At 40.3% G+C, this 27,957-nt stretch overlaps 1 protein-coding gene across 13 annotated transcripts; it reads left to right on the top strand.

Annotated features, from left to right (window-relative positions):
• The first annotated feature begins 197 nt into the window (after window positions 1–197).
• Window positions 198–27,810, top strand: Nbr1 (NBR1 autophagy cargo receptor). 13 transcript variants are annotated; one of them, XM_047543569.1, is made up of 23 exons: window positions 198–635; window positions 1,994–2,120; window positions 4,941–5,051; window positions 6,938–7,000; window positions 7,700–7,718; window positions 8,621–8,643; window positions 10,623–10,817; window positions 11,337–11,414; window positions 12,212–12,426; window positions 12,933–13,100; window positions 13,950–14,159; window positions 15,418–15,577; window positions 15,683–15,973; window positions 16,765–16,908; window positions 17,416–17,491; window positions 17,990–18,100; window positions 18,341–18,505; window positions 18,948–19,025; window positions 20,352–20,751; window positions 21,639–21,730; window positions 22,788–22,845; window positions 23,463–23,568; window positions 26,289–27,810. In XM_047543569.1, exons 3-23 carry the CDS (start codon window positions 4,950–4,952, stop codon window positions 26,460–26,462), a joined length of 2,928 nt encoding a protein of 975 aa, XP_047399525.1. In that variant the 5' UTR covers window positions 198–635; window positions 1,994–2,120; window positions 4,941–4,949; the 3' UTR covers window positions 26,463–27,810. The 13 variants fall into 13 exon arrangements, with proteins under 13 accessions (XP_047399525.1, XP_047399522.1, XP_047399528.1 ...); XM_047543566.1 differs by having other exon boundaries at window positions 1,935–2,120; XM_047543565.1 differs by lacking the exon at window positions 198–635 and adding an exon at window positions 874–991 and having other exon boundaries at window positions 1,935–2,120.
• Window positions 27,811–27,957: the final 147 nt, after the last annotated feature.

The following is a 27,957-nucleotide window of genomic DNA, read 5'->3' as shown; positions in this document are numbered from 1 at the left end:
AGAATGCAAAAGCAAGACACGTTGGCGGAAGGGCGGGGCATAAAAAGGCCGAGAGTCTTTCGGGGCTCGGGATTGGTCAACCATTCTTTCCCTGCATGACGTAATGAGCGAGAGACGGAAGAGAAAGAATTGAGTCTTCTATTACGCGCCCGTCTGCTTGCCTCTAAACTTCCAGTTGCGCTGCATTACGTCACAGTAATTACGGTGCAAGTGTCGGAATCGTCATATAAGTCCCGAATAAGAGCGCAACATAGTACCCAAAGCAGTTGCAAGAAGAGGCTCCATTGCCCCCTCGCCTTCCACTGCAATGGAAGTCTTCAGTTTAGGTAAATAAAAGGATAGTGGGGTTGGGGGTAGGACTGCGATTTCCAGCATGCATTGCGGAACGAAAGGCCTTCGCCACAGTGTTTCTTGGAAACTGTAGTCTCATGAAGAGGAGCTTCCGACACCGGAAGCGGACACGACTCTTAAAGCAACCCTGTCGGTAGATTGGAGACCTCTTCGCGGTTATGTACATCAACAACTATGGATTGGAGTGTTGTGTTTTTCGCGTCTTGCGATCGGAGACTAGGCTAAAAATTAGAAAGACTACAATTCCCATCAGCCCCGCGAGTCTCGGCAAGTAGTTCTGTAAGGTCAGTGAACTGAGGGAAAACGGGACGCCCGCTCCTCCTAGGAATGGGAAATTCGCCTAGGCCCACGTCTGCGCACTTGTAGTTCCGCCCCTCCGGCCCAGTGTTTGTTATTGTTGTGCGGTTCAGGCTTGTTCTGCCCCGCCCCCTCCAGCGCAATTTCAACCAATCAGCAGGGTAATAATTTTGAGGGACAAATTGTAAGAGCCAATCATCTTGTTGGAAACTCCGAGAAACAGAGGACTAGGCCCTGTCTCTATCCGCCATGTTAGATTCACCCCGCAGGGATAACAGCAGGCCTAGCAGCGAACGGTCCTTGCACTGGCCTCTGGCAGGCGCCCCCCCGGGGCGGTGAGCTGGTAAGGAAGCAGATGCGGTTACCTTGGTGTGGGGTCACGTCGCACCAGGAGGGCTTGGGAAAGTTCAGAGGAGAATCTTGAAAAGAGGAGCGACTTTTTCCGTGCTTAGGGCAGCTAATCTTTTCAGTGACCAGGTGAGAGAGCCATTCGTGTTCTGAGGGATCGTGAGGGTGGATACTGCTGGAGGTATGGAGAGCCCGTGACTCAGAACGCCGGGTTTCTTCCGAAGGAAGACCGAGATTCCCCGGAAAGAGCCTAGGCAAAGAAAATGAGAGTCCTAAGGGGGTGGTGACACTGTCTTAGGGACACCTAATGCTAGGAAACGATAACTGGAACACTGGGATTAAGTCTGCAAGAGAGAAATGGCACTACCCATACATCATCTTCATCCCATCCTCCCTGTTTTGAGACCCTCTTAAAGAGACGTTGGTCTGAGACTTTTGGTATTGGAAAGTCACTGTTTTTCCTTTTTGTCAAATACCTAGCTTTCAGGTCACACATTTTAAAGTCTCAGTAGCTAGTACAGGCTTCTGGTGAAGACAGTAATCAAAGCTCAGGTTCTCAGGTCGGCTTCATTAAAGGTATTTGTTGAAGCTGGAAAAAATCTGCATAGAGAAAAAGCTGATTTGTGCCAAGTGAAGGTGAGTCAGTAGCATAAACTTATAATAATGCCAATTATGAAAGCTGAAGTCCTTGGCCCCAGCTACCTGATTCTACTGGCTTTAAGCCTACAGGAACAGATGGGACTAACTATAGCTTTGGTATTTCCACAAGTTCAAGATTAATGCTCTTGCTGAAAGAAATTCTAAAATGTAAGCAAGAGTTGGGCAGGGATTTTTGCTGTTTTTGTGGTTCTGAGGATGAATCCAGGACCTAGCTCAAGCTAGGCAAGTCTACCACTAAACTACATCTCCAGTCCTCTATAAATTTTATTTTGAGACAGACTCTTACTAAGTTGTCCAGGCTAGCCTGGAACTTGGATCGCCCTGCCTCTGCCTCCAGATTAGCTGAGATTACAGGCATGTGTCACCACATCCCGGAATAGGCAGTTCTTTATGAAGACCTGGATGTTGTCCAGTTGAACTAGAATCTCTGACTTCCTGTTTTCTCCTGTTGGCAAACCAGCTGGGTGAGTTCCAAAGTATTCAACTAATTTCCAATTGTGTAATTTGAGAAAAGGGAAGGGTAGATTAGTTTCCTTCCAGATTTTCGAAAGTGTAGAAGAATGTTTCTTTTCTTGTGGGGTGGGGTGGGGTACTGGGGATTGAACCAGGGTACTTTGCACTGAGCTATATCCCCAGCCCTTTTTATTTTTGAGATAGGGCCTTGATAAGTTGCTTAGGTCCTAAGTCACTGAGGCTGGCCCCATACTTGAGATCCTTCTGCCTCAGCATCCTGAGTTACTGGGATTATAGGTATGCACCACCATTTCTGGCGGGAAGAATGTTCTTGCATTGTAAATGAGAATGTATTTCAGAATGTCACTTTTAACAGACTGAATCAATCACTTCATTCCCCTCATTTTTTGCACAAAGTCTGGGAATTTGACAGGGATTCTGACCAATCTTGAGGACTCCAGGAATTTCATGTAATGTGAATAAATACTTGATGTCAGCAGGAGTGGGGCTAGAAACTAGTATTTTGGCAGTGAATTTAACTTTAGGTGAAGACAAAGAATGGGAATTTTTTTTTTTCTTTTTTTTTTTTTTTTTTTTGGCAGTGCTGGGGATTGAACCCAGGGCCTCATGCTTGAGGGATAAGCACTCTACCAACTGAGCTATATCCCCAACTGGAAAAAAATATTTAAAAAAATTTTTTTGTAGTTGTGTATGGACAGAATCCTGTATTTCATTTATTTTTATGTGGTGCTAAGGATCAAACCCAGTGCCTCACATATGCTAGACAAGCACTCTGCCACTGAGTTACAGCCCCAGCCCATGAATGGGAAACATTTTATGGGTTTAAAAAAAATCTGTGTTCTTCAGAGAGTTCAGGGTTCTCAAAATGATAAACTCAATTGTATTGTTTCACAGGGCACTGCTTTATACTGTGGGAAAACTATTTTAATGCCGTAAGGACTGGCTTACTATAATAATAACTTTGTATTTTAATAATATTTTCAAAGAGCTTGCACACACTTTTTGTGTTTGTGCTAAGAATTAAACCCAGCCTTTGCCCATGTTAGTACTCCCCTATCATTAAGTTATACCACAGCACCACCACCCCCATTTTTTTTTAATCCCTACAATAAAATCATGAGGTAGGTAAAGCAGAGATATGATTTCTGTTATACAGGTTCAATAACTGAAGTTCAGAAGTGAACAGACTGTTCACAGTTAAATGACTTGTGTATTGTGCCAGAGTTGTATCTATAACCCAAAGTCTTCCTGCCCCTTGGTGGAAACTTCCAGGACTTAGTCTTGTTCATCTCATATCTCCTGTGCTCAGAGCAGAATTCGGCTCTGTAGCTGCAGATTAAAAATGGGATGAGCTGGGCCTGGGCGCATAGGTCTGTAATCCCAGCTACTTAGGAGGCTGAGGCAGGAGAATCACAAGTTCGAAGCCAACCTCAGCAGTTTCGTAGACCCTAAGCAACTTGGTGAGACCCTTTCTCAAATTTAAAATAAAGAGGGGCTGGGGAGATAGCTCAGTCGGTAGAGTGCTTGCCTTGTAAGCACAAGGCCCTGGGTTCGATCCCCAGCACCCAAAAAAAAAATTTTTTTTTTAAATAAAGAGGGCTGGGATGTAACTCAGTGGTAAAGCACTCCTGGGTTAAATCCCCAGTTCCAAAATATATACATAGACACACATATATATATGTGTGTGTGTGTCTAAACAACCATGATACCATTATCATGCCTAAGAAGTTAACAATTCCTTAATCTAGTATCTACTCTGGTCCAAAAAAAATTTGTTTTTCTTGAGACAGGGTCTTGCTAAGTTGCTTAAGGCTGATAAAGTACAGTAAATCCTGAGAGATTTTACAAATACTACATGATTTCTGTGGGTGTGGTCAAAATTTAAATACCAAGCAGACTTTGTTGTTGTTGAGATGGAGTCTCACTATGTTAACCAGGCTGGCTTCTCCTGGGTGAAGCAGTTCTGCCTCAGCCTCCCAAGTAACTGGGACAACAGGCTTATGCCATTGCACCTGGCTTGACTTTTCTTTTTAATGTTGAAGTTCCTAATAACTAAATTGTTCTGTTTTATTTAAGTAAAAGTCTTTATGGCATAGTTTGGCCACTAATTATTTCTTAGAAGAAACAATTCTGGTCTGGCGTTGTGGCTCAGAGAAAGAACATTTGCCTTACATTGAGGTACTGGGTTCGATCCTCAGGACCACATAAAAATAAATAAACAAAATAAAGGTATTTAAAAATTTTTATATATTTTTTTGCTGATACTAGAGATTGAACCCAAAGACACTGTCCCTGAGCTACATCCTTACCCTCCCTAGGTGCTGAAATCACAGGCATAGACCACTGTGCCCAACTGGAACAATTTTTATTTAACAATGAGATTTGGTTTAAAGGACCTACTAGAGCCAGGCCCAGGTGCAGTGGCACACACCTGTAATCCAAACTATAGAGGAGGCTGGGGGCAAGAGGATCACAAGTTCCAGGCCAGCCTCAGCAACTTAGTGAGGCCCTAAGCAGCTTGGTGAGAACCTGTCTCAAAATAAAAAGGGCTGGGGATGTAGCTCAGTGGTAAAGCCCCCTTCAGTTCAACCCCCAGTACCATTAAAAAAAAAAAAAAAAAAAAAAAGCACCTATTTAAATGATAAATTTCCCAAGAATAAGGACATTGTTTCTCTTATTCATTGCTGTGTCTCAAGCCTAGTCGATATTAGATCCTCACAGGTATTTGTCAAATGTTTGTTCACTTTATAGAACCTTTCTAACGTGTATGTTTTTCCTTCTCACTCTTTGGCCCACTCTCTCAACTTTAGCCCCACAGGATGGAACCACAGGTTACTCTAAATGTGACTTTTAAAAAGGAAACTCAAAGCTTTCTGGTTTCGGATCCAGAAAATACAACTTGGGCTGATGTTGAAGCTATGGTGAGTATTACTTTATTTTGTTTCTTAGTGGTTTATATTTTTTCCAAAGGTAGCTATTTTTAGCAGTATTATTTCATGGCTGTTAAATTTGTCCTATTTACCATTTCTGGACCTTTCGGAAAATTGTGTTTGACAGGGATTCAGTATTTATATAGAAGGTGTGCCCTGATAAAGGGAACAAACAACTTAATTCCTTTTGAAGAGTTTACAAAGTGAAGGTAAAATTACTTTTATTTCAATGAGATAGGAGTTGGAAAACCTATTTATTTAGAAACAGTCTGAGGAATTGACCCTGCCCAACCAGGCCTCAGAGGAATGTCTTTTGCCTGAGAGCAGATATATGTAACTGTTGTTTGTCCACTACCAAGAATATAACTTGTGTTTTGCAAGAGCCTATTGATTGCTTTTATTGCCAGGTCAGAGGTTGGGTATCTAAAGTTGACTAGAAAAAAACTCCCACAAGTGCTTAGACAACAGTTTACCTGTCCCTTTTTCGCTTGGGCTTTTCCTTGTCTTCTGTTGCCCTGTGTACTCTTCTGATTTTGTTGGGTTTGCAGTGGTGAATGTTTTACTCTTATGTGCCTTTGTTTATCTAATGAAACCCTGGGGTAAAAGCCTGCCTTTATAAACTGGGCCCAGTGTGGTACACCTATAGTCCCAGCTATTCAGGAGGCTGAGACAAGAGGATCACAAGTTTGAGGCTAGCCTGGGCAACTTAGACCCTGCCAAAATAAAAAAAAAGTGCTCTGGTTTTTGTTTTGTCGTTTTTTTATTTTTGTTGTTGTTGTTGTTTTTCTCTCTGTTCTCATGCATTGATTTCTTATTGCTTTAATTTGCATTGTTCTGACTACTGCCATTTATTTGTTAGCTATTCTTTCTGATTTCCTCTTCCTGAATTTTCGGTATAATTTTATCCATTTTTACATGGCCTTTTTTATTTTTTTTTATTTTTATTTTTGTAGTACCAGGGATTGAACCCAGGACCACATACATGCTAAGGAAGTGCTGAACCACTGAGCTGTATCCCCAGCCCTTCCAGCCCTTTTCTTTAGTATTATTTTAAGACAGGGTCCTTCTGAGATACCCAGGCTGTCCTTGAATGTGGGATCCTCTTGCCTCAGCCTCCTGAGAGGAGTTAGGATTTATAGGGGTGCACCATGGTCGCTAGCTTGGGTTGTTAATCTTATTATTAGCAGTTTTGCTCTCTCTGTGTTATGAATATTAACCTTTTGTCTATAACCAGTTACAAATATTTTTTCCAGTCTATTGTTTATCTTTTGACATCATGGTGTTTTTTTTTTTTTTTTTACCATATAAAATGTTTAATTTTGGGGCTGGGCTTGTGGCCCAGTGGTAGAGCTCTTGCCTGGCATACATGAGTCCCTGGGTTCGATCCTCAGCACCACATAAAAATAATATAAAGGTATTGTGTCCACCTCCAAAAAACAAATTTTTTTTTTTTTTTTTTTTTTTTTTTGCAGTGCTCGGGATTGAACCCAGGGCCTTGTGCTTGCAAGGCAGGCACTCTACCAACTGAGCTATATCACCAGCCCAAACAAAATTTTTTTTAAAAAATTATTTAATTTTTACAGGGCGTGTTATACACACCTGTAAGCCTAGTGACTCAGGAGGCTAAGGCAGGAGGATCACAGATTCAAGGCCAGCCTCAGCAAACAACAATAACAACAACAAAAAAGGGATGGGAATGTAACTCAGTGGTAGAATACTCCTGGGTTCAATCCCCAGTAACTTTTTTTTTTTTTAGTTTAAAATGTTTAGTTGTATATAGGGAAAAGTGCCCACCCTTTCCTTTATGTCTTCTGGGTTTCTGTTACAAACTGTCTTTTTGATGTCTGGATCATATAGCATTTGTTTTTCATTTGCAGGTAAAAGTTTCATTTGACCTGAATACTATTCAAATAAAATACCTAGATGAAGAAAATGAAAAGGTAATTATATTATAACCCTCTTGCTAGGTATTCAGAATAGGGATCTTATTTCTCCATCATGATAACGGGATTTGAAAAGTCAAGAATAGTGTTTATCTCATTTATGCAGTGGTTTAAATATTTTTGATGATTGCATGTTCTAAGAAGGCTTGTAGCATCTCAGATGGAGTTGAAAAATAGGAAAACAACATTGAAGAAGAATATCAGAAGTTAAAATTATGTAACAATCTTAGGTTCAAGTATAGAACAAGCTGCCATTTCATTTATAATAAAAATAACAATGGCTGACCTTTATTGAGTAGTTACATTGTATCAAACTATCAATAATACTATGTATTAGGTACACTATTATCATCTCTATTTTACCCATGAGGAAATGGAGGCACAGAGAGGTTAAGTAACTTTCTCACAGGCACAAAAAAGCTTGTAAGTGGTGGAGTAGGGGTTCAGTTTATATCTTCTGACTTCAGAGCCCAGGATAAGAACCAATATATAATGTTGCCTCTTGATGTACCTACGTGAAATAAAGAAAGACACAGTACTTAAAAAATAAAATTCCTTAATTATTATTCATGAATAGGAGCGATACTGGAAAAACTGAACCCCCAACCTGAGATTTTTGTGTCTGTCCTGTTCCTAGTAAGAGAAATACTCAACTGATGACACTTAAAATTCACTGTTGTTTTTTTCTCTTTACAGGTATCCATTAACAGTCAAGGTGAGTCCCTGGGAGAGGATATTTTCAGTTTTACTTAAATGCCTTAATCTGTTCATTTAAGCATTGAGGGGTTTCCACTTATACTCAGTCTTGCTATAATATTCATTTTAGAATAAAATTGGTATACTATAAATTGATATTGCACTCAGTCATCCATTAACATTAGTTACATAGGGTTTTGTGTTTGTTTTTTGCAGTGATGGGGGTCAAACCCAGGGTCTCATGAATCCTAGGCAAGCTCTCTACCACTGAACTACCTCCCCAGCCCTGGGTTTTTATTGTATATCATTTTTTGTACATAAGATGGTGCCTTTGAATAGCTTTAATGCAAAGTTCTCTTGTATTTAAGATGCTAATATCCAGGCATGGTGGTGCATAGCTATAATCCCAGCTATTCAAGAGGCTGAGGCAGGAGGATCACAAGTTTGAGGCCAGTCTGTGTAACTTGGTGAGAACCTGTCTCAAAATAAAAACAAAAAAGACCGGGGATGTAACTCAGTAGTAGAGGCCCCTGCATTTCCCCAGTACTGCCAAAAAAGAGAAAAAAATTTTTTTTAGTAAAGATAGTAAACTAAGATTTCTTAAAAGTCAGACTTGTCTGTACTTTTTTTAGAAATAAATTCTATTGTGTATATCTAATGTATACAACATGATGAGATACATTCACATACTAAAATTATTATAGCAAAACAAATTAACATATCTATCCTCTCACATAGTTATGTATCCTCTGCCACCCCATGGCAAGAGCCACTGTAATCTATTCTTTTAGCAAAAATTCTTAATATGATCAACTATTATTAACATAGTCCTCATGTTGTACATTAGATCTTCAGAATTGACTATATTGAATATCACTGGTTTGTTTTTGTTTTTTGTTTTTGTTTTTTTTGTCCTTTTAGGAGAATATGAAGAAGCACTTAAGGTAATGGTTATTTAACCTTGTTTTCGAATAATTTTAAACAGATTGATTGATTAAAACTTAAATTTCATTAGAAACTAGTAAATAAAAATACTGTGAAAACTATTTTTAGGGAGACTATAGTCAGAAGGGCATGCCTCTCAGCAAAAGGCAACTCCAAATAAAAAGTTTCTTCCAGAGCTGCGAATGTAGCTCAGTGGCAGAGCACTTGCCTAGCATGTGTGAGGCACTGGGCTCGATCCTTAGCACCACATAAAAATAAACAAATAAAGGCATTCTGTCTGTTTACAACTACAAAAAAAAAATTTTTTTTAAGTTTCTTCCAGTTATTGTCTCATCTCATTGCTGGTCTTGGTGCCATTATCCTGTCATTTAAAAATGCAGAGAAGCTGGGCATAGTGTCAGCACCTATAGTCCTAGCCTGAGGCAGGAAGACCACGTGAGCTCAGCTTGGACAACATAGGGAGACCTTGTCTTTAACAATTAAAAAAACAACAAAAATCCAGGTACATAGTCCTATGATTTTTGTTTTGTTTTGGGGGTTGAATCCTGGACTTCGCACATACTAGACAAGTGATCTACTACTGAGCTATACCACCAGACCAACTTGATGTTTTGATACATGTGTATATTGTGAAATTAGTACCACAGTTTAGCTAATTAACATATCCATCACCTCACATGGTTACCCATGAAGTGCTTTTTAAAATGAAATCTTAAGTGTAAGGTAGAAATACTGATAGAAAAAACAGTTAGGACCTGGACTTAGTGGCACATCTCTGTGATCCCAGCTGTTCAGGAGGCTGAGGCAAAAAGATCCCACAAGTTCAAGTGCAGCCTGGGCAACTTAATGATACCCTGTCTCAAAATAAGAACAAAAAGTGCTAGCTCAGTGGTAGAGCACTTGCCTAGCTTACGCGAAGCCCTGGGTCCAATCCTTAGTACACTGACCCCCTGCCACACAGAAGAAAAAAAAAGAACAGTTACTGGTGACAGTGAGGTGGGGGGTACATAGAACCCCATTGACATGGCTCCTAAACTCTTAAAGATGTGACCTTTGGCTTGCTTTCCAAAATATTATTGTTAGTAGAAAAGTAAATGATTCATTATGGGACATAGTTTTAAATTCCTCCAGTTCTGTTAGTCTAGGATTGACATTTTTGGAAAATAGAGATGAAAATTCAAAGATGGAGTGTTATATAAAAACCAGTTGAAAATCAGGCATTGTAAGTAATCTCAGCAACTAAGAAGAGTTAAGGCAAGAGGATTGCAAACTCAGGGCCAACCTTGGCAATTTAATGAGACCCTGTCTGAAATTAAAAAATGAAAAGGACTGAGAATGATGTAGCTCAGAGGCAAAGTGCCTCTAGGTTCAATCCCTAGTACAAAAAAAAAAAAAAAAAAAAAGGAAGGGAATAATTCAGTTAATGAAAAATCTCACCAAGTTGCTACACTAAAACATTACTGTTCGGGTTTAACGATAAAACTACTCATAGTTAGTAATCTTGGCAAGGAAACAGCAGAACAGATAGTAATGTATAGGTTGAGTAACACTTATCCAAAAATTTAAAGTGTTGGAATTTTCTTTTTCTTTTTGTATATATGCATATACTTAATGAGATATCTTGGCGACCAAAGTCTAAACTTGAAATTTAATTATATTTCACATACACCTTATACACAGCCTGATAATAATTTTTTACAATATTCCTAGTATAACAGCACTTTGACTATAACTCATATATGAGGTCATGTAGCATTTCCCACTTGTGGCACCATGCCAGTACACATAAAATTTTGGATTTGGTAACCTTTCATATTTTCAGATTGGGGAATGCTTGATTTATATTTATTTAGTAATGCAAACAAAAATCACCCAGTTCTCTAGCATAATTTACCACACTTCTATTCATGTGTTTTGAAATTTCCTTTGGGAAAGGGAAATCATACAACGTGTTTTGTTTTATAACATATGCTCTCAGATGGCAGTTAAGCAGGGAAACCAACTGCAGATGCAAGTCCATGAAGGGCATCATGATGTTGATGAAACCCCACTCCCAGTTGTAGCAGAAAAACGAGTAGCTGCCAGGACAGGGAGGAAGCCACTTGCACATTATTCTTCACTGGTGAGAGTCTTGGGATCAGACATGAAGACCCCAGAGGAGCCTGCAGCCCAGGTATGAAGAGATGAACCTGCCTATCCAATTCTCTCACCTTACATCCTATTTTATTTTATATAAGATTTGAGTATTCTCCAAAAATGTGGGAGTTGGCAAGGTGTGGTGGCACATATCCATATTCCCAGCAACTCGAGGCTGAGGCAAGAGGATTGCAAGTTCAAGACCAACCTCAGCAACTTAGCAAGACCTTGTCTCAGAACAAAAAAATAAGGGCTGGCGATGTGACTCAGTGGTTAAACAATGCTGGGTTCAATCCCCAGTACCAAAAAAAAAAAAAAAAAAAAAGTGGAAGTTATTGTGACCATCTGTCTGACTTTTTGAAACTGCTTGGTTTGCTTCTGGAAAAGGGGGAACAGAGTAGGTTAGAGGCTTTATTTCCTTTTGTACTCCTTTACACTGTAACTTTTTAAAACCTTATACGTCTATAATTTGACAAATTCAAAATAGTACACATCAGGGCAGTTAATTTAAATAGAAAAGGTAACCTTCAAGGTCTTGAATTGTGTTTTCATATAGCCATTTCCACTTACTCCATGTGACAAAGACCAGCCTCAAGACAAGCCCCCAGACTGGTTCACAAGCTACCTGGAAACAGTGAGTGTTCTCTCTGGATTGGGTTTTAGCAGCACTGTTGACCCAGGTGCAATGTGCAACAAATAGAAAGCTGAACCCAGATGGCTGCTGCCTCTGGTGCAGGTGAATCTTGAAGAGTGGTAGTTAGTGATTTCCAAACTTAGCACATGTAATCAGTAACACACTAACCTTTGCCAGGTGTGGTAGTGCACACCTGTAATCCCAGCAACTCAGGAGGCTAAGGCGGGAGAAACCCAAGTTCAAAGCCAGCCTCAGAAATTTAGTGAGGCCCTAAACAATTTAGCAGAGACCCTGTCTCAAAAAAAAAAATACTGGGGATGTAGCTTAGTGGTTAAGTGCCCCAGTATCCCCCCACAAAAAAAAAAAAAAAAAAAAAAGAAAGAAAGAAAGAAAGCAATAACCTTTGTATTGAGATATCAGTAAAAGAGGACATCTTAATTCTAATCATATAAGGAAAGGAGACAGGGCTGGGGATATAGCTCAGTTGGTAGAGTGCTTGCTAGTATGCACAAGGCCCTGGGTTCAATCCCCAGCACCACCAAAAAATAAATAAATAAATAAGGAAGGGAAACAAATCTCTGTGCTTGAGAAGGAAGAAGCTAAAAATTTATTCATAAAAAGGATTTGTTATTTTCTTTGAACTAAGAATGGACCTTTTGTTACATTTCTGTTTATTTCATTCTGTAGCTATTAGGTGTTTATTATGTTCTTATACCATAGATGGTGATCTGTTGATATTGTTACAATACTTACAATATTGGAACTGAGTTTTCCCCACCTTCTGCTCTGTATTCTAGTTCAGAGAGCAAGTGGTTAAAGAAACAGTTGAGAAGCTTGAACAGAAATTACATGAGAAGCTTGTCCTCCATAACCCACCTCCGGGTTCCTGTCCCTCAGAAGTCTCAATGCCTATTTCAGAGGAAACACTGTTTCTGCCAGAAAACCAGTTCAGCTGGCATATTGCTTGCAGTAACTGCCAAAGGAGGATCGTTGGTGTGCGCTACCAGTGTAGGTAAGCAGTTGCCTGGGCATAGCTAGGGGTTGATAGACCTTAAAGCAGTGACTTCCTAGCATCCTGAGTAGGTAAAGGAAAATTAGGTGTCTGAGCATTAGATGTTATAGCTCTGGATTGGAAGCACAAGCTACTTTTCACACTTGTGTTTTGTGGGTTGAGGGATAACTATTCCGATTGCTATGTTCAGATACATATTTGGATTAACAGGGCCAGACAAAATTATGTTCCCCAAAACAAAATTAGATTACTAAGGATAGTTCCCCTGTGGATCCAAATGCTTTCATATCTTGCTTCCTCCCATAGATTGTCCCACAGAAATGGATGCAAGTTAAATGTTATTGTCCTTATTTTATTAATGAGGAACATTAAGACTTGGTATGGTCAGGTGACATGCTCAGATTACCACCAAGCTGGTAATGGAACAAATACAGAAGTCTGATCTTCACCTCCCTACCTGGGGTACCTACTATGCCATTCTGTACTCTGCCATTCTTTTTCCCAAGCCTCTGCCCATCTTACAACATCTGTGAAGATTGTGAAGCAGGACTATATGCCCATGATTCTAACCATGTCCTACTGAAGTTGCGGAGACCTGTTGTGAGTTCCTCTGAACCATTTTCTCAGTCAAAGTACTCTACTCCTCGTCTTCCTGCTGCTCTGGAACAAGTCAGGTAAAACCATATAGTTGGAGGTAAATATTTTCTGTTTGGCTTCTTGGTGCTGGTAACACAAAATGCTAGTGATAAAAAAAATCTGGGGCTGCAGTTATGTAGCTCAGTGGTAGAGTGCTTGCCTAGCATGTGAGACACTGGGTTCAATCTTCAGCACCACATAAAAATAAACAAAATAAAGGTATAAAAAATACAATAACAAAAAAAAATCTTAAAAAAAATTCTGAGCCAGGTGTGGTGGAACATGCCTGAAATTCCTGAGACTTAGAATGCTGAGACAGGCAGATCACAGATTCAAAGCCAGCCTTAGCAATTTAGCAAGACCCTATCTCAAAATAAAAATAAAAAGAGTTGGGGATGTGGCTCAGTGGTTAGGTTCCTCTAGGTTCAATCCCTGGTATAAAAAAATAGTCTAGTGAACTGGTATGGTGGCACACTCCTGTAATCCTAGTCACTTGGGAGGCTAAATCAGGAGGATTACAAGTTTGAGGCCAGCCTCAGCAATTTAGTGAGACCCTGTCTCAAAAAGGGCTGGGATGTGGCTCAGTAAGTAGTAAAGAGCCCCTGGGTTCAATTACCAGTACTCAAAAAACAAACAAAAAAAAGGGGGATAATATGTAGTGTCACAGAACTATAGATGGTCTCCTTATTTCAACTCCTTTTCATTGATGTGCTATAATGAAGGCAGCTATCCAAAGGTAATATAGTGGAAATAACTGTAAAAGAATTTAAGAAACTAAACTAGATGTTGACACTGATGCTTGCACTTGGCTCCAAATTGCTTTGAGATTTGTTTGTGAGTGCTTTTTTGTTTTTGTTTTTTAAAAATGTTCATTTATTGTCTCACAGGCTCCAGAAACAGGTTGATAAGAATTTTCTTAAAGCAGAAAAGCAGAGATTGCGAGCTGAGAAGAAACAGCGTAAAGCAGAGGTTAAAGAACTCAAAAAGCAGCTTAAACTTCACAGGAAGATTCATCTTTGGAATTCCATCCATGGACTGCAGAGCCCCAAGTCCTCTTTGGGCCGACCTGAGAGCTTGCTGCAGTCTAACACCCTGATGTAAGCCTAGGGCCATGGTGGGGATCAAGAACTTCAGTTCCAGCTCTCTAAAACTGTGACTTCAGCTTTATTTACTTATTATTTTTATTCTTTCAAGTTAGGGGTTTCTCTGGGTTGCCTAGTCTGGTCTTGAACTCCTAGGCTCAAGCAATCCTCCTACCTCAGCTTCTCAAGTTACTGAGGTTACAGACATGTGCCACTGTGCTTGGCTAGCCATCTTCTGTCTTATCTATTGGCAGCTCCTAATATCCACACCCTTAAAATTTCCCATTCTTTGGACAGGGGATGTAGCTCAATGGTTGAGCATTTGCCTAGCATGTGCAAGGCCCTAGATTCAATTCCAGTTCCTCAAGAAATAATAACTTCCCATTCTCTGATCCTAGCTTTATTAAAGGGTGGTTTAATGATTATTTTTAACATTTGCTTTGTTGCCTTCAGAAAGACAGAAACTAGTAAGGCTCAGAACTGGGGTGGTTGTGATTGCTTTTTTGTGGAGGCAGTATAGATTTGAAGCAAAAGGAAAAAAATGTTTTAAGAGCCTTACATTCCAGTTGTTTTTATGAACCCTTTTAATTATCCTCATCATGTTTTGGTTTATGGGCTAGGTGCTATAGCATAGTGGTAGAGTGCTTGCTTATTAGCATTCCTGAGGCTTGGTATTTGATCCTCAGTGCCACCAAAAAAAAAAAAAAAAAAAGGACAGTTTTTTTGTTGTTTTGTTTGTATGGTACTAGGGTTGAACCCAAGGTTATTTTACCACTGAGCTATATCCCCAAGTTCTTTTTATCTTTCATTTTGTGACAGGGTTTTGCTTAGTTGCTTATGGTCTCACTAAGTTGCCCAGCTGAACTTGAACTTGCAGTACTGCCTCAGTCTCCCAAGTTGCTGGGATTACAGGTGTGCACCACTATGCCCAGTAGCACTTTATTGTTATTATTTTTGGGGGGTGGGAAGTATTAGGGATTTAATGCAGGGGCATTTCACCACTGAACCACATCCCCAGCCCTTGTTTATCTTTTATTTTGAGACAGAATGTCACTAAGTTGCTGAGACTGACTTTGAACTCAAAATTCTTCTGACTTAGCCTCCCAAGTCACTGGGATTATAGGCATGTGCCACTGTGCCTTGCTCAGTATTATTTTTAAGGCAAATGCATTAGTTCATCCTCAAGAGTCAGTCAGCTTCAAGAGTCAGTATGAGATATTCCTAAGCCATCACATCCAACAGCAAGTTACTAAGCATCTGAATTTGTCTTCAGGCTTCCTTTACAGCCCTGTGCCCCAGTTATGCCAACACTCAGTGCAGCATTTGTGGATGAGAATTTGCCTGATGGGACTCACCTTCAGCCAGGAACCAAGTTTATAAAACACTGGAGGATGAAAAACACGGGAAATGTAAAGTGGAGTGCAGACACAAAGGTATTTTTTTTTTTTTTTCCCCCACAAAATGTGAAGATGAGGTAATTTGAAATGCCATAGTGTTTAGCTAACAAGCTTTCTTTCTCTTGTCACTGTTCTTTTCAGCTCAAGTTCATGTGGGGAAACTTGACTTTGGCTTCTACAGAAAAGAAGGATGTTTTGGTTCCCTGCCTAAAGGCAGGCCATGTGGGAGTTGTGTCTGTGGAGTTCATTGCCCCAACCTTGGAGGGAACATACACTTCCCATTGGCGTCTTTCTCACAAAGGCCAGCAGTTTGGGCCTCGAGTCTGGTGCAGTATCATAGTGGATCCTTTCCCTTCTGCAGAGAGCCCTGATAACATTGAAAGGGGCCTGGTCAGCTCAAGCAAAGCTGATGATCTCACCTGCCAGCAAGAGGTGAGGATTGACAGACTTTGGTTCAGTATGCCAAGGTATTTTTTCAAAAGTTAGGGAGCATATGAATTAAACTAAAATAACGGGCTGAGGAGATAACTCAGTTGGTAGAGTACTTGCCTTGCAAGCACAAGGCCGTGAGTTCGATCCCCAGCACCACACCAAAAAAAAAAAAAAAACCTCACTCATAGCTGATTGTTCTTTCAGAAATCACAAAAGGTTAGTGTGTTGGGCATCTTTCTGCTATAACAAAATACCTGAGATAATTAACTTAAAAAGAGAAAGGTTTTGGGGCTGGGGATATAGTTCAGTTGGTAGAATGCTTACCTGGAATGCACAAGGTCCTGGGTTTGGACTCCACCACAAAAAAAAGAGAGAGAGAGAGAGAGAGGGTCTTTTTGTGGGTTTGTTTTTTGTTTTGTTTTAGTTTTTTGTTTTGATACTGGGAATTGAACCCAGGGATGCTTTACCACTGAGCTACATTCCCAGCCATTTTTATTTTTTATTTTGAGATAGGGTCTTATTAAGTTGTGGAAGTTGGCTTTGAACTTGGAATCTTCCTGCTTCAGCTCCTGTGTCACTGGAATTATGGGCAGGTGCCATCGTACCGGACCCTCTACTATTTTAATTCTAAAATTATCAATTTTATTTTTAATGTAGTTCTTGTGTGTGTGTGAGTTTGTTGGCAGTGTTATTTGTTTTTGTTTTTGTTTTTTTTAGGGGGAGGCATTGTGAGCCTGCCGCTGACGTGCTTTTGAGGGCCTAAATTTGTCCCAAATGGTTTGATCCTATAGGTTCTTCTGGCTAAAGAAGAAATTCCACTGGGTAAAGTGACTGAGCAGACAGAAGGAACAGGAACCTGCATCGTACAGAAGACAAAAAATGTTTCCAGCGAGAGAGAGCTCTACATTCCATCTGTGGACCTTCTGACTGCACAGGTAGAAGATTCAGCACTTTGAGGGCAAGGGACAAAAAACAGCACCTTGGGGAAAGTTTTTAACCTGTTGCAGAGAAGGAGGTATAGTCATAGGTGGTTCACAGGCAAATGTATTTAAAAGGAAGAGATCACACGTGGAAGCGAGTTTCTAAACTGAGTTTTCTCTAATTGACTTGGGAACTCAGTCCTGTGCTTCACCATAACTTCCCTTTAGTTGCCTCTTTATTTTAGCCTGTCTGGCTAAATGCACCCACTGTGTTCTCTGGTGGTTGGTGTTTTATTCTGAGGAAATGGATGGCAAGGATTTCTCTGATTTTTGCTGTTTGGTCATTTGAACATCTAGTTCCCATTAACTTTTCTTGTTTTCACTTGACTAAGGGGAGGCATGAATTTGAACACTTGAATTCAGGATGGTCTGCAAATGAACTACATGTCCCATCAAAACAAAACAGCTCTAGGGTACACTATAAGCAGCCTAACATGTTCTGGTTTTTTTTTTTTTTTTTAGGACCTGCTGTCTTTTGAGCTGTTGGACATAAACATTGTTCAGGAGTTGGAGAGAGTACCTCACAACACACCTGTGGGTAAGACCTTCACTCAGTTCATCTTGGTTATTTATTATCAGGCACAAAGGTACTGTAGCCTATGCTCTGGTGGTTGGTGTTTTATTCTGAGGAAATGGATGGCAAGGATTTCTCCCAGAATGTGATTATAAAACTGCACCCATGGGTCCATTTTCCTTCTTTTCCCATTGTCTGTCAGAAGCAACATGAAAGTTTGTGCAGGGCTTCCCCACCATAGAAGGACCCTTTTCTCTGTTTTCCTTCCTTTCTTCCTTTACATTTCATGATTTTGTGTCTTGGCTATGGCCTTGCAGGCCAAGTAACTGGTTTTATGATCCTTCCCAAATTGGTTGAACTGAGTTAGTTGCACACCTGTTGATCTACAGGTGTTGAAGCATATCTGGTTTTATTTTAGCCCTGCAGGAGGCAAGAAACCTATGAACTGCTACTTCTGGACACTGACTGTTATGATGTGATGCTTTTTCTCAGTTGATGGTTCTCCTGTCTTCAATTCTCCAGATATGACTCCCTGCATGTCTCCTCTGCCACATGACAGTCCTTTAATAGAGAAGCCAGGCTTGGGGCAGATACAGGAAGAAAGTGAAGGGGCGGGATTTAAAGCACTTCCTGGTAAGGGGTTAAGTATCTGTAATGTATTTGCAGCCACCCTTTCCATATCACATCCATTTCTAACTATTTCTTACTAATCTTACCTTAGCATGTAAATGGGTGTCCTAGAGCATCTCAGTGGTCTCCCTACATGGCACAGAGAGCAGCTATTCCTTGACCTAGTCTTGGCATGAATAATGAATAGTGAAAGGCCTCAAATCTTGAAACACTAGGTGCAGACGAGGTTTATGTCTCTTTCAGATTCCACAGTATCTGCAAAGAGGAAAGCGGAGAACATTGCTTCAGTGGAGGAAGCAGAAGAAGACCTGAGTGGGACCCAGTTTGTGTGTGAGACTGTAATCCGATCCCTTACCTTGGATGCTGCCCCAGACCACAACCCACCTTGCAGACAGAAGTCCCTGCAAAGTAAGTCTCCCTGCATTTCCACCAGCTAACAGGGTGACACCTGAATTGTGATTGCCAGACCTGAACAGATAGAAGTGCTCTTCTTCACTGAGAGGTGAGGGAGCATGATCTTTGTTAGAAACTGTTCACCTTTATTCTTTTGACTACACCTGCTACCTGACTCTTCTCATTAGAGAATTAGGAGCAAAGAAGCCACTCTAGTTAGGTGCCATTGCACACACCTGTAATCCCAGCTATTCTGGAGGCTTAGGCAGGAGGATCCAAAGTTCAAGGCCAGCCTGGGCATAGCAAGACTCCAACTCAAAATAAATATTAGGACTGGGGATGTAGCTCAGTGGTAGATCACTTGCATAACATGTACAGAGTTCTAGGTTCAGTCTTCAGTATACCACAAAAAAAAAAGATGAAGAAGATGCCCTAACTTATTTCTGCACCTTCTCAGGGACAGAATTACAGCTGCATACCACAGAGGAACAGCACCCAGTTGTTTTGCCTGGATTCTGCAGAAAGGAGTCTTCCTGTAAGTTGACAGAGCCTCCTCAGCAGAAACCCCTGTTTGCAGCTGAGTTGTCTGCTTTCTCCAAGAGCAATAGTCAGAAATAGTGAGAAGCAGCAGTACCAAACTTAAGTTTCTCAGGATTAAATCCTGCTGTAATACTCTGTAACAGAAAATTCTAGATATCAGATAAGTAGAGCCAATAGTATGTATTTTAAGAACTGTTCAAAAATTCAAATTCTGGTGCATAAAAATAATATAGAGCCAGGAGGACATAAGTTCGAGGCTGGCCTGGGCAACTTATTGAGATTCAGTCTCAAGATTAAAAAGGTGGGGGGTTGGGGGCACTGGGGATGTAGCCCAATGGTAGTGTGCCCTTGGTTTAATCTCAAGTACCACCAAAAAGAAAAAAAGGAAAGTCTCTATTATAAATGAAATTTGACCTATACTTTTAAATATGATTGTCTCACTTTTGTTTAAAGTATACACATATATTATGTATATTTATGCTTTTTTCAGACATGTAAATGTGTAACAAAAAGCCCCAGAAGGACTTAGATCAAAATGTTCATTATTATTCTAACAGAATTTTGGGTACCTTTTTTATGTCCTTTTTCCTTCCTCCATGTCCCAGTTTTTTCCCTCTAAGTATGCATTACTTTTACAGAGAAGGAAAGCAGTCATCCAGCCCTGCACCTGATGTTTTCTCTTTGTACCACTGGTAGATAATGTATCCGGGTTTTTTTTGTTTTATTTCGTTATTTTGTTTTTATTTAGTTTTGTTACCAGATATTGAACCAGGGGTTTTCAACCACTGAGACACAGCTCTTTTACTTTTTATTTTGAGACAGGGTCTCACTAAGTTGCTTAAGGCCGACTCAGCCTCCTGAGCCTCTGGGATTACAGGCATGTGTTACTGCACCCAGTTAGTGTGTCCATTTTGATTTCAACCCTGCCTCAGTATATTAACCATCATACGAAGAGGAAAAAGGATGGGTTCTCCTCCTTTTCAGATTTGTATTGCTGGGCTGATGGTAGAGCGCTTGCCTAGCACGCATGAGACCCTGGTTTCAATCCCCAGTATGGCAAAAAAGAAAGATTTGTATTGCTTGTCAGGAGCCTGGATGTTTCTGCCCACCTTGTTTTTGTGAGCTTTGGTTCTTTTGGGTTTTGCATAGCCTTCAAACTTAGAATACAGCCTTGGCTCCAGTAGCAGCCTTTCCCTTTGGTTCTTCCCTTTCCTGTGGCATTTGTAATTCTAGCTCATGATCCACAAAACTTTACCAAGTAAAGATAACACCAGAGGCTGCTCTAGAATTCTACATTCAATTGATTACTTTCATCCTTTAGTGAAGTTTGCCTTGCCTGAAGAAGGACCACTTGGAGATGAGAGGGAGGAGATTGTCATGGAGGAGGAGGAAGAGGAGGAACTCAAAGATGAAGTTCAGAGTCAGTCCTCTACTTCCTCAGAGGATTATATCATCATCCTACCTGAGTGTTTTGATACCAGCCGCCCCCTGGGGGACTCCATGTACAGCTCTGCACTCTCACAGCCAGGCCTGGAGCGGGGGGCTGAAGGCGAGCCTGGGGTTGAGGCTGGACAGGAACCAGCAGAGGCTGAGGAGAGACTTCCTGGAGAGGAGAACCAGCCACAGGAGCACAGCATCAGTGACATCCTCACAACCTCACAGACTCTGGAAACAGTGCCCCTAATCCCAGAGGTAGTGGGCCTCCCACCACCACTGCCCAGGTACCATTCACACCTGCCTCATCCGGGGTGTTCTTTAGAGATGAAGTAGAGTGGGAGGAGACAAATTAATCTCAAATCCTGTTCTTTCATCTGTTTGGGAAAAGACTGTTTCCCATAGTGAAGTCTGAATCTAGATGAATAAAAGTTGTATTTTCCAGTATTCGTGGATTTGGGGTTTAAAGAAATACTTTCTTGAGGGCTGGGGAGATAGCTCAGTCGGTAGAGTGCTTGCCTTGCAAGCACAAGGCCCTGGGTTCGATCCCCAGCACCGCAAAAAAAAAAAGAAATACTTTCTTTAGTCAACCTTTAGTTATCTGAGTATAGTTTGTCTACTTATTTTTTGATAATTGAGAACCGATTTTAAACACAAACATCTCTGGACCTTCCCTTATTCTATTGATTCATGGCTAAAGGCAGCAGAAATTCATTCATACATTAACCCAAAACATCATTAGGAAGTTAAGTCTGTTATGGAAAAAAACACTACAAAACCAGATAGAAATTATTCAATTTTCTACTGAATCTGAATCATTGCTTGCTCCTAATAGTATAAAAGTGGTGGAGACTTGACTGTAAATTTAAACCATTCTCCCAGGAAGCTAGACATTTCCCTTTATTTACACCACTTGAAGAAGTGGGGAAGTAACCAGACTGAAGCCATCTTTCTAGCTTAACTGTGGTTAAACAGGAAAACCAGGAGTAGAATGCAGCCCTCCTGACAAGATTGCTAAGTTCTCACATGTGATCTAGATCAAAAATGTAAACATGCTATAAAGAATTTGGCTCTGCTGTACTGTGTTTACTTTTCTCCATCATTACCATAGATGGTTTTGTTTTTCATGAATAGATGTTTTTAACTTACTTGGAATATTGTGTCTTTCTGAAAGGAGCCCTCCTTGTGTACAACATGGTTCCCCAGGAATGGCTTTACCAGTTACCATACCAGAAGTTTCTTCAGTCCCTGACCAGATCAGAGGAGGTAATGCATAGCTTGAATTTCATCTCTTTCTTTGTTCCTTTCTAATGGAAGCCAGGAATAAATAGGCTCTTCATCTTCACGATTCTTGGCAGTTTTTAGAAACTTGCCCTTTCCCTCTTTCTGCACTCTTCCCTCATACTCTCTTATTTCTATTTTCTAGCTAAATATTTATTAAATGAGACCTGATAGAGGTAGGCATTGTGCTGTAGTGGACAGCACAGTTTGGAATCAGGCTAGTGTAGGTTCCAACTCCAGTTTCACCTTTCCTGACTGTGACCTTGGGAAGTCCAATTGGTTTATAATGCCTGTGGGTCTGTTTCCTCACCTACAAAATCAGGATGATAGAACTCAATGCAGTGGCATAGAACTGATGTGGGAGGATTTCTTGAGCTCATATATCCAAGACATACCTGGGTGCCAGGTGTGGTGATGCACAGCATAATCCCAGTGACTCAGAAGGCTGAGGCAGGAGGATCACAAGTTCAAGGCCAACTTCAGCAATGTAGTGAGACTCAAAACAATTTAGCAAGACCCCGTGTCAAAATAAAAAATGAAAAGGGCTAGGGATATGACCCAGTAATTAAGCACCCCTGAGTTTAATTTCTGGTCTATAAATAAATAATAAAAAAATAACTGACCTACCTGGGCAACAGAGCGAAATATACCATTTCCCCCTGCCTCCTCCTAAAAAAATCTGGACAATAGCACTGTGAAGTTGTGAGTAGATTCTCAAAATCACTTCTTACTGTTCCCCAAAAGGTCAAATGTAAAAGTATTTGAAAACTAATGTATCGGTATGATAGGATTGTGCACTTAATTTTTTAGGTTCAGTAAACAGTCACCTTACATTTCTGGATAATTTCTGTGTATCGCCTTACATTTCTGGATAGTTTCTCTGTATCACTTCTCTAAACAGAACTTTCAAAATCTTCACAAAAAGAGAGAGATTTCAAACACAGAACAGATTGCCACCTGCCTCTATAATAGCTGTGATATGAGTAGGATACACTAGGTGCCTATGGATGCTGCGTCTAACCAACAGCTCTTTTGCTTTTAGAGCCCAGAGGCTCATCAGGACTTGTAAACAGCAGACAGAAGAGCTATGACCACTCAAGGTAATGACCTTGTGCAGTCTCTGCTTCAGAAGCAGGTGGATATCCTAGTATTGCTTCTGCTTTAAAGAGCCTCTCAGAGCATGTGCTCATCTTCAGAGAGAAGAAGAGCCCTCATTTTTTCTTGTTCTGATTTCACCTAAGACTTCTGAGTAACACTGGACAGAGGGCTAAGCTGATATTTAAGTGTTTTCACATTCCAGACAAAAAAGGAGTATCTTAAGTTCATCTCACCCTTAGTGCCAGAGAAGGCAGGAAGGTCAAGCCAGTGTGCATCTTAGTGATTTTTTTTTATAGACACACTTGCCTCTCTGAGATGAACAGTCAGTACCCCAGCGTGCCTGTGACTACATTAATTTTCCGCTAGGACTGAAAGCTGTCATGATAACCAGAGTGGTATGATTCCTGCAGTGCCCATACCTCGTACCTGTAGAGCTGGGCCCTACATCAAACCAAGATAGCTAGAATACTGAAGAAATAATCACATTCTCTTTTTACATCTGATTTTTTTTTTCCTCTTAAGGAAATTTCATTTTCTTTCAAGGATTAGCACCCAGATTATCTTGTAAGAAGGTAACGGTTCATTGTATTTGGGGAGATAATTTGGTTTTCCTCTACAGGAACCACCATGGGAGCAGCATTGCTGGAGGACTGGTGAAAGGGGCTTTGTCTGTTGCTGCCTCTGCGTACAAGGCCCTATTTTCTGGGCCACCAGTCACTGCACAGGTTAGTGTCTGTTTTGTTTTCCTGAAACTCAACTCACAAATCACCAATGAAAATGATGACATATCTGGATTGGCGAGTAACTTGACATTATGGAAAGAGCATAGGCTTTAGATTTAGTCTTTGGTTAACACACAACTCTGCTACTTCCTAGATATATGATTTTAGTCAAGTTGTTTTAGGGAGGAAAGGAGAAGGACCTAGTGTTTGTTGAGATCTGCATGTATAGAGAAGCTAGTCCAGGTGTTGACACTACAAGATGAATAAGACACTGGTTCTTGCCCAAAGATCATGGGAAACAAGGGAGGTAAATGCATTTATAGTATGGGGTAAGATACTATGCTGGTGCAGTCAGACAGATGAAACACCTCAGCCTAGTAGGACCAATGGCTTCCTGGTAGATAATATATGAACTGAGTCCTAAAGGATAAAGCAAGTGTTTGCCAGGAAAGGGTGAATAGAGTATTGTAAGCCAGGCGTGATGGACGCCTGTAAATCCAGCTACTCAGTAGGCTGATGAAAGAGGATCACAAGTTCAAGTCAAACCTGGGCAACTCAGCAAGACTTGTCTCTTTAAAAAAAAAAAAAAAAAAAAAAAAAAAAAGTATTGTAGACAAAGAGAATAAGCTAGTAAGAAAGACTTGGAAATATTAGTGTAGAGGGTGTTTTTGGTCTGAGAAGAGTAAGATGAGGAAAGCTCAACAGTAGGGTAAGGGGTTGGATTTTATTTTTTTAAAGCTAATGAAGAGCCATAGAAAGTTTTTAAGGAAGTGATTTAACATGATCATATTTGTTCTCAGTGAGATTACTCTGCTATACTCTGGAGGCTTGGATGAAGCCAGTAAAGAAATCCATATGAAAACCCTTGTATGTAGCTGGAAAGGAAGACTAGAAGAACTAATTAAAGACATAAATGGCAGAACTTGGTGACCATGATTAAGTGACTAAAAAGAAGTCAAGGACAAATCCCAAGTCTCTGTGTTACACAGTTCATAGTACCATGCATTAAGAGAGGCTATGCAGGCAGGATATATTTGAGTAAGAAAAGAGGTCAGTTTTGAGTAGGGTTGTGTTTGAGGCATATTCTAGTAAAAATAAAAATAACCAGAGTACAGTTGGATAAATACATCTGAATCACAGGGGAGATTTGGCTCGGTGCTAAAGTTTGAGAATCTTCTTGCGTACAGGTTGTAGTACGGGCCATGTGGATGGATGAGATTATCCAGGATGAATGGGGAAGGCAAGAAGGAACCTTAAGGATCAGGGAAAAGAGGACACTGCAAAGAAGACAAAACTAGAAAGAAAACAAGAATTCTCTACTGGAACTTAGGAGGTTTTAGTGAGAGGGATGTATTCAACAGTGTTAGCTGCTGCAGAGAGGTGCAAACCAGAGTTGAGGAATTTTAAGAGTTCAAATTTGCCTCACTTTCCAATAGCTTGGCTACAATGAGAAAAAGAGGGCAGCAGTGCTGGGCATGGTAGTGCATGCTTATAATTCCAGCCATCAGAGGCTGAGGCAGGAGGATCATAAATTCAAGGCCAACCTCAGCAACTTAGCAAGACCCTGTCGCAAAATTTCAAAAAGGGCTGTATATGTAGCTCAGTGGTAAGGCACCCCTGGGTTCAAGCCTCAATGCTGGGAAGGAAAAAAAAAAGGGCAAATGCCAGAAGGATACATTTGTAAAGATGAGTGAGACTTGAGATGGGCAAGCCAGTAGTGAAAGGGGTTAACAATAAAAATATGAGAAGACAATTAATGAAGAAATATTTCTGAAGTGGTAAGAGGTAAAGAGATACAAAGCAAAGTATATGTGGAAAGATTAAACCTGGAAAAGAGGATTGATAGTCTATCCTGAAATAAGAGGAAGAAGGGAACATTGGAATTAGGTGTAGAGGAAAATCACCAGAGACTGCTCAACATGTTTACATACTTTCAACAATCCTACAAATAGAGGTATGATGTGTCTACATTTCATAAATTCAGGGATTGACACTCAGCCTAATTGGTGAGTAAATGGTAGAGTGAGGGTTTGGGCCTAAGCCTCTCTGCCTCCAAAGTCAGTCATCTTTCTGCTCTGCAGCCCCTGCATCCCCAATCTGTGAAGTAGAAATAATAACAGAACAGCCATTGTTAGGAGGATTTAAGGAAGTAATTTTGGCTACAACAGGGCTCGGTTTAAAAAAAGAAGTAGTGAATGTTAGCTTCCTCATAACTTGAACCACTTTATTTTGAAGGAAAAGCAGTCAAGAATGCTACCCAGGAAATAATTTCTCAAGCAGTTTTTGTCTAGATCCTGTGCTTATCAGACAGTTTCTCATACCATCTTCCTGTAACAGTCTTTCCCTGCTCATATTTGCTCCATCATCACAATAACCTTCATGTTTATAGTGCCTCTAAGGCTTGTTTTCTACTTCTACCTCATCTGGCCAAAGAATGCTTCTTTCTGAACGTCCTATCTGAAGCCTTCTCCTAATTCTAAGGACAGTTCATTATCTCCCAGCTTTGCCCTCTCTGGATACTGACAGACCTAATTTGAAGCATTCCATACCCCCTCAGCTCAAAAGACCCATTAATATGTCAGGTGGACAGGAATGTCATAGCCTTGCATCTAGTTTCTTTTCATTTCGAATAAATTTGGAAAGACTAGTATGGCAAGATAATAAAAATTTGCAGGATAAACTAATTATACAGAAAATGTTGTCTACTTTTCTTGTCTGCACAGCCAATAGTTTCTGAAGACCAGACAGCAGCCCTGATGGCCCATCTCTTTGAAATGGGATTCTGTGACAGGCAGCTGAACCTAAGGCTGTTGAAGAAACACAATTACAACATCCTGCAGGTTGTGACAGAACTCCTTCAGGTCAACAACAATGACTGGTACAGCCACCGCTATTGAGGAGTGACTTTGTATTAAATAACTGCCTGCTGCTCAGAGATGATCTTTATTCTTTCATTGGGGTGTGGGGTAAAAGCCCTTGCTTGTTTTTTAATCTGATGAATCTGTATAGAGACCATCATTGAATTGTCAAGACAATACCCATTTCAATATATTTTGGAGCAAATCAAAGTTCAGAACTTAAATTTTCACTTTAGGAATTGGATGAATAGTAGGAAGCCAGTTTTTCAATTGATTGGGATAAAATTCCCTTCTCCATTTCAGTGCATCGAAGAGTGTAATTTGAACTTCCTATAGAGCCTTTTTTTTTCCTGCTTGTACTGAAGTTGAAGATTTTTGTTTGGTTCATGTGAATGTTTTTAATGGGGATATCTGTTGTCAGTTTTTTAAACTGGAAGTTGTTTTCAAGAACTATTCTTATAATTTCTGTAACCAACCCCAAGCCTCAGTAACTATGTGGCATTGAAAGGACACAAGCATGATAGAAATATTGCTACTCTTCCTTTCTCAAGGAGAAAGTTATTTCCCTGCAAGAATTATTAGTAAATGACACTGTTGCTTTCTGAGGACCACATTGGTGTGTTTGAGTATACACCTTTCAGGAATCTCATGAAAGGAGGGAAGAGTGTGCTAGTTAATCCACCAGCACCTAGTGAGCAGTGTCTATTATAGTAATTTTGCATATATTTTTCTTTTATTTAAGGAGAAAAAAGTAGTGTGAAATATTTTGCTAGTCTTATAGGGAAGGAAACTACCCCCTGTGTTACTTAAAGGGAAAAGTCAGTTTAACAGTTACCTTTTTCTTAATGTCAGGACAGATCTTATTTTACAGTAGAATAAGGGAAGTGGAAACAGGTGGAAGGCAGGTGCCTGTGTTAATCTCAGTAAAGTTCAGGATTGGGCAAGTGGGTGTGGTGGGGCAAATAGGATATGCTGATGACTTCTTGAATGTTTGAAATTCTTTCAAAGGTTATCTAAAACAGGAAGTAGTGGTTGGTGTTTAGCAAAACCTAGATGGGGCAAACTCACTGAAAAAGTTGGATTTAACCCCAGGTTGAGTGGGAAAGAGCTTGCTCCCAGGGACCCAGGTGCTCATTCTGTTTATAGAAGGGAGTCATGGGAACAGTTAGTGAAGGAAGAGGTAACAAAATGCTAAAGATTTTTCATGAAAATAACTTCCTGAAAAGGAAAAATCTGAACCCCAACTCTAAGGGGTAAGGATAGTTAAAATAGTATTATTTAACCTGGTTGGTATTTATAATGAATGGCAATTTTAATTAGTCATGATGATGTTTATTTACAGTATAACTCTTGAATGCTACTTAATAAACCAGAATTCAGACTACAAGCCAACCAGGCTCTTCATTATTTAAAACGTTTTCATCTGGGCTTCTGGGTAGAAGGCCAGACAGCGAGAGGGCGAGGGATCGGCAGGGTGGGTAATTGGATTGATTTGGGGCAGGACCTACCTTGACATTCTGGGTCCTGCAGTAGG

The sequence above is a fragment of the Sciurus carolinensis genome, chromosome 3 (assembly GCF_902686445.1).
Source record: "Sciurus carolinensis chromosome 3, mSciCar1.2, whole genome shotgun sequence".
Lineage (NCBI taxonomy): Eukaryota > Metazoa > Chordata > Mammalia > Rodentia > Sciuridae > Sciurus > Sciurus carolinensis.
Note: the sequence above shows the minus strand (reverse complement) of the source record. Positions and strands in the feature narration are given on the sequence as shown.

Bases quoted from the DNA above. Each gene is read 5' to 3' on its own strand.
- Nbr1 (XM_047543572.1), top strand. From the start codon at position 4,950: ATGGAACCACAGGTTACTCTAAATGTGACTTTTAAAAAGGAAACTCAA. The intron at 14,160-15,417 runs GTAAGCCTAGGG...ATTTGTCTTCAG, and splicing joins CTGCAGTCTAACACCCTGAT to GCTTCCTTTACAGCCCTGTG. The intron at 18,101-18,340 runs GTAAGGGGTTAA...TGTCTCTTTCAG, and splicing joins GGGATTTAAAGCACTTCCTG to ATTCCACAGTATCTGCAAAG.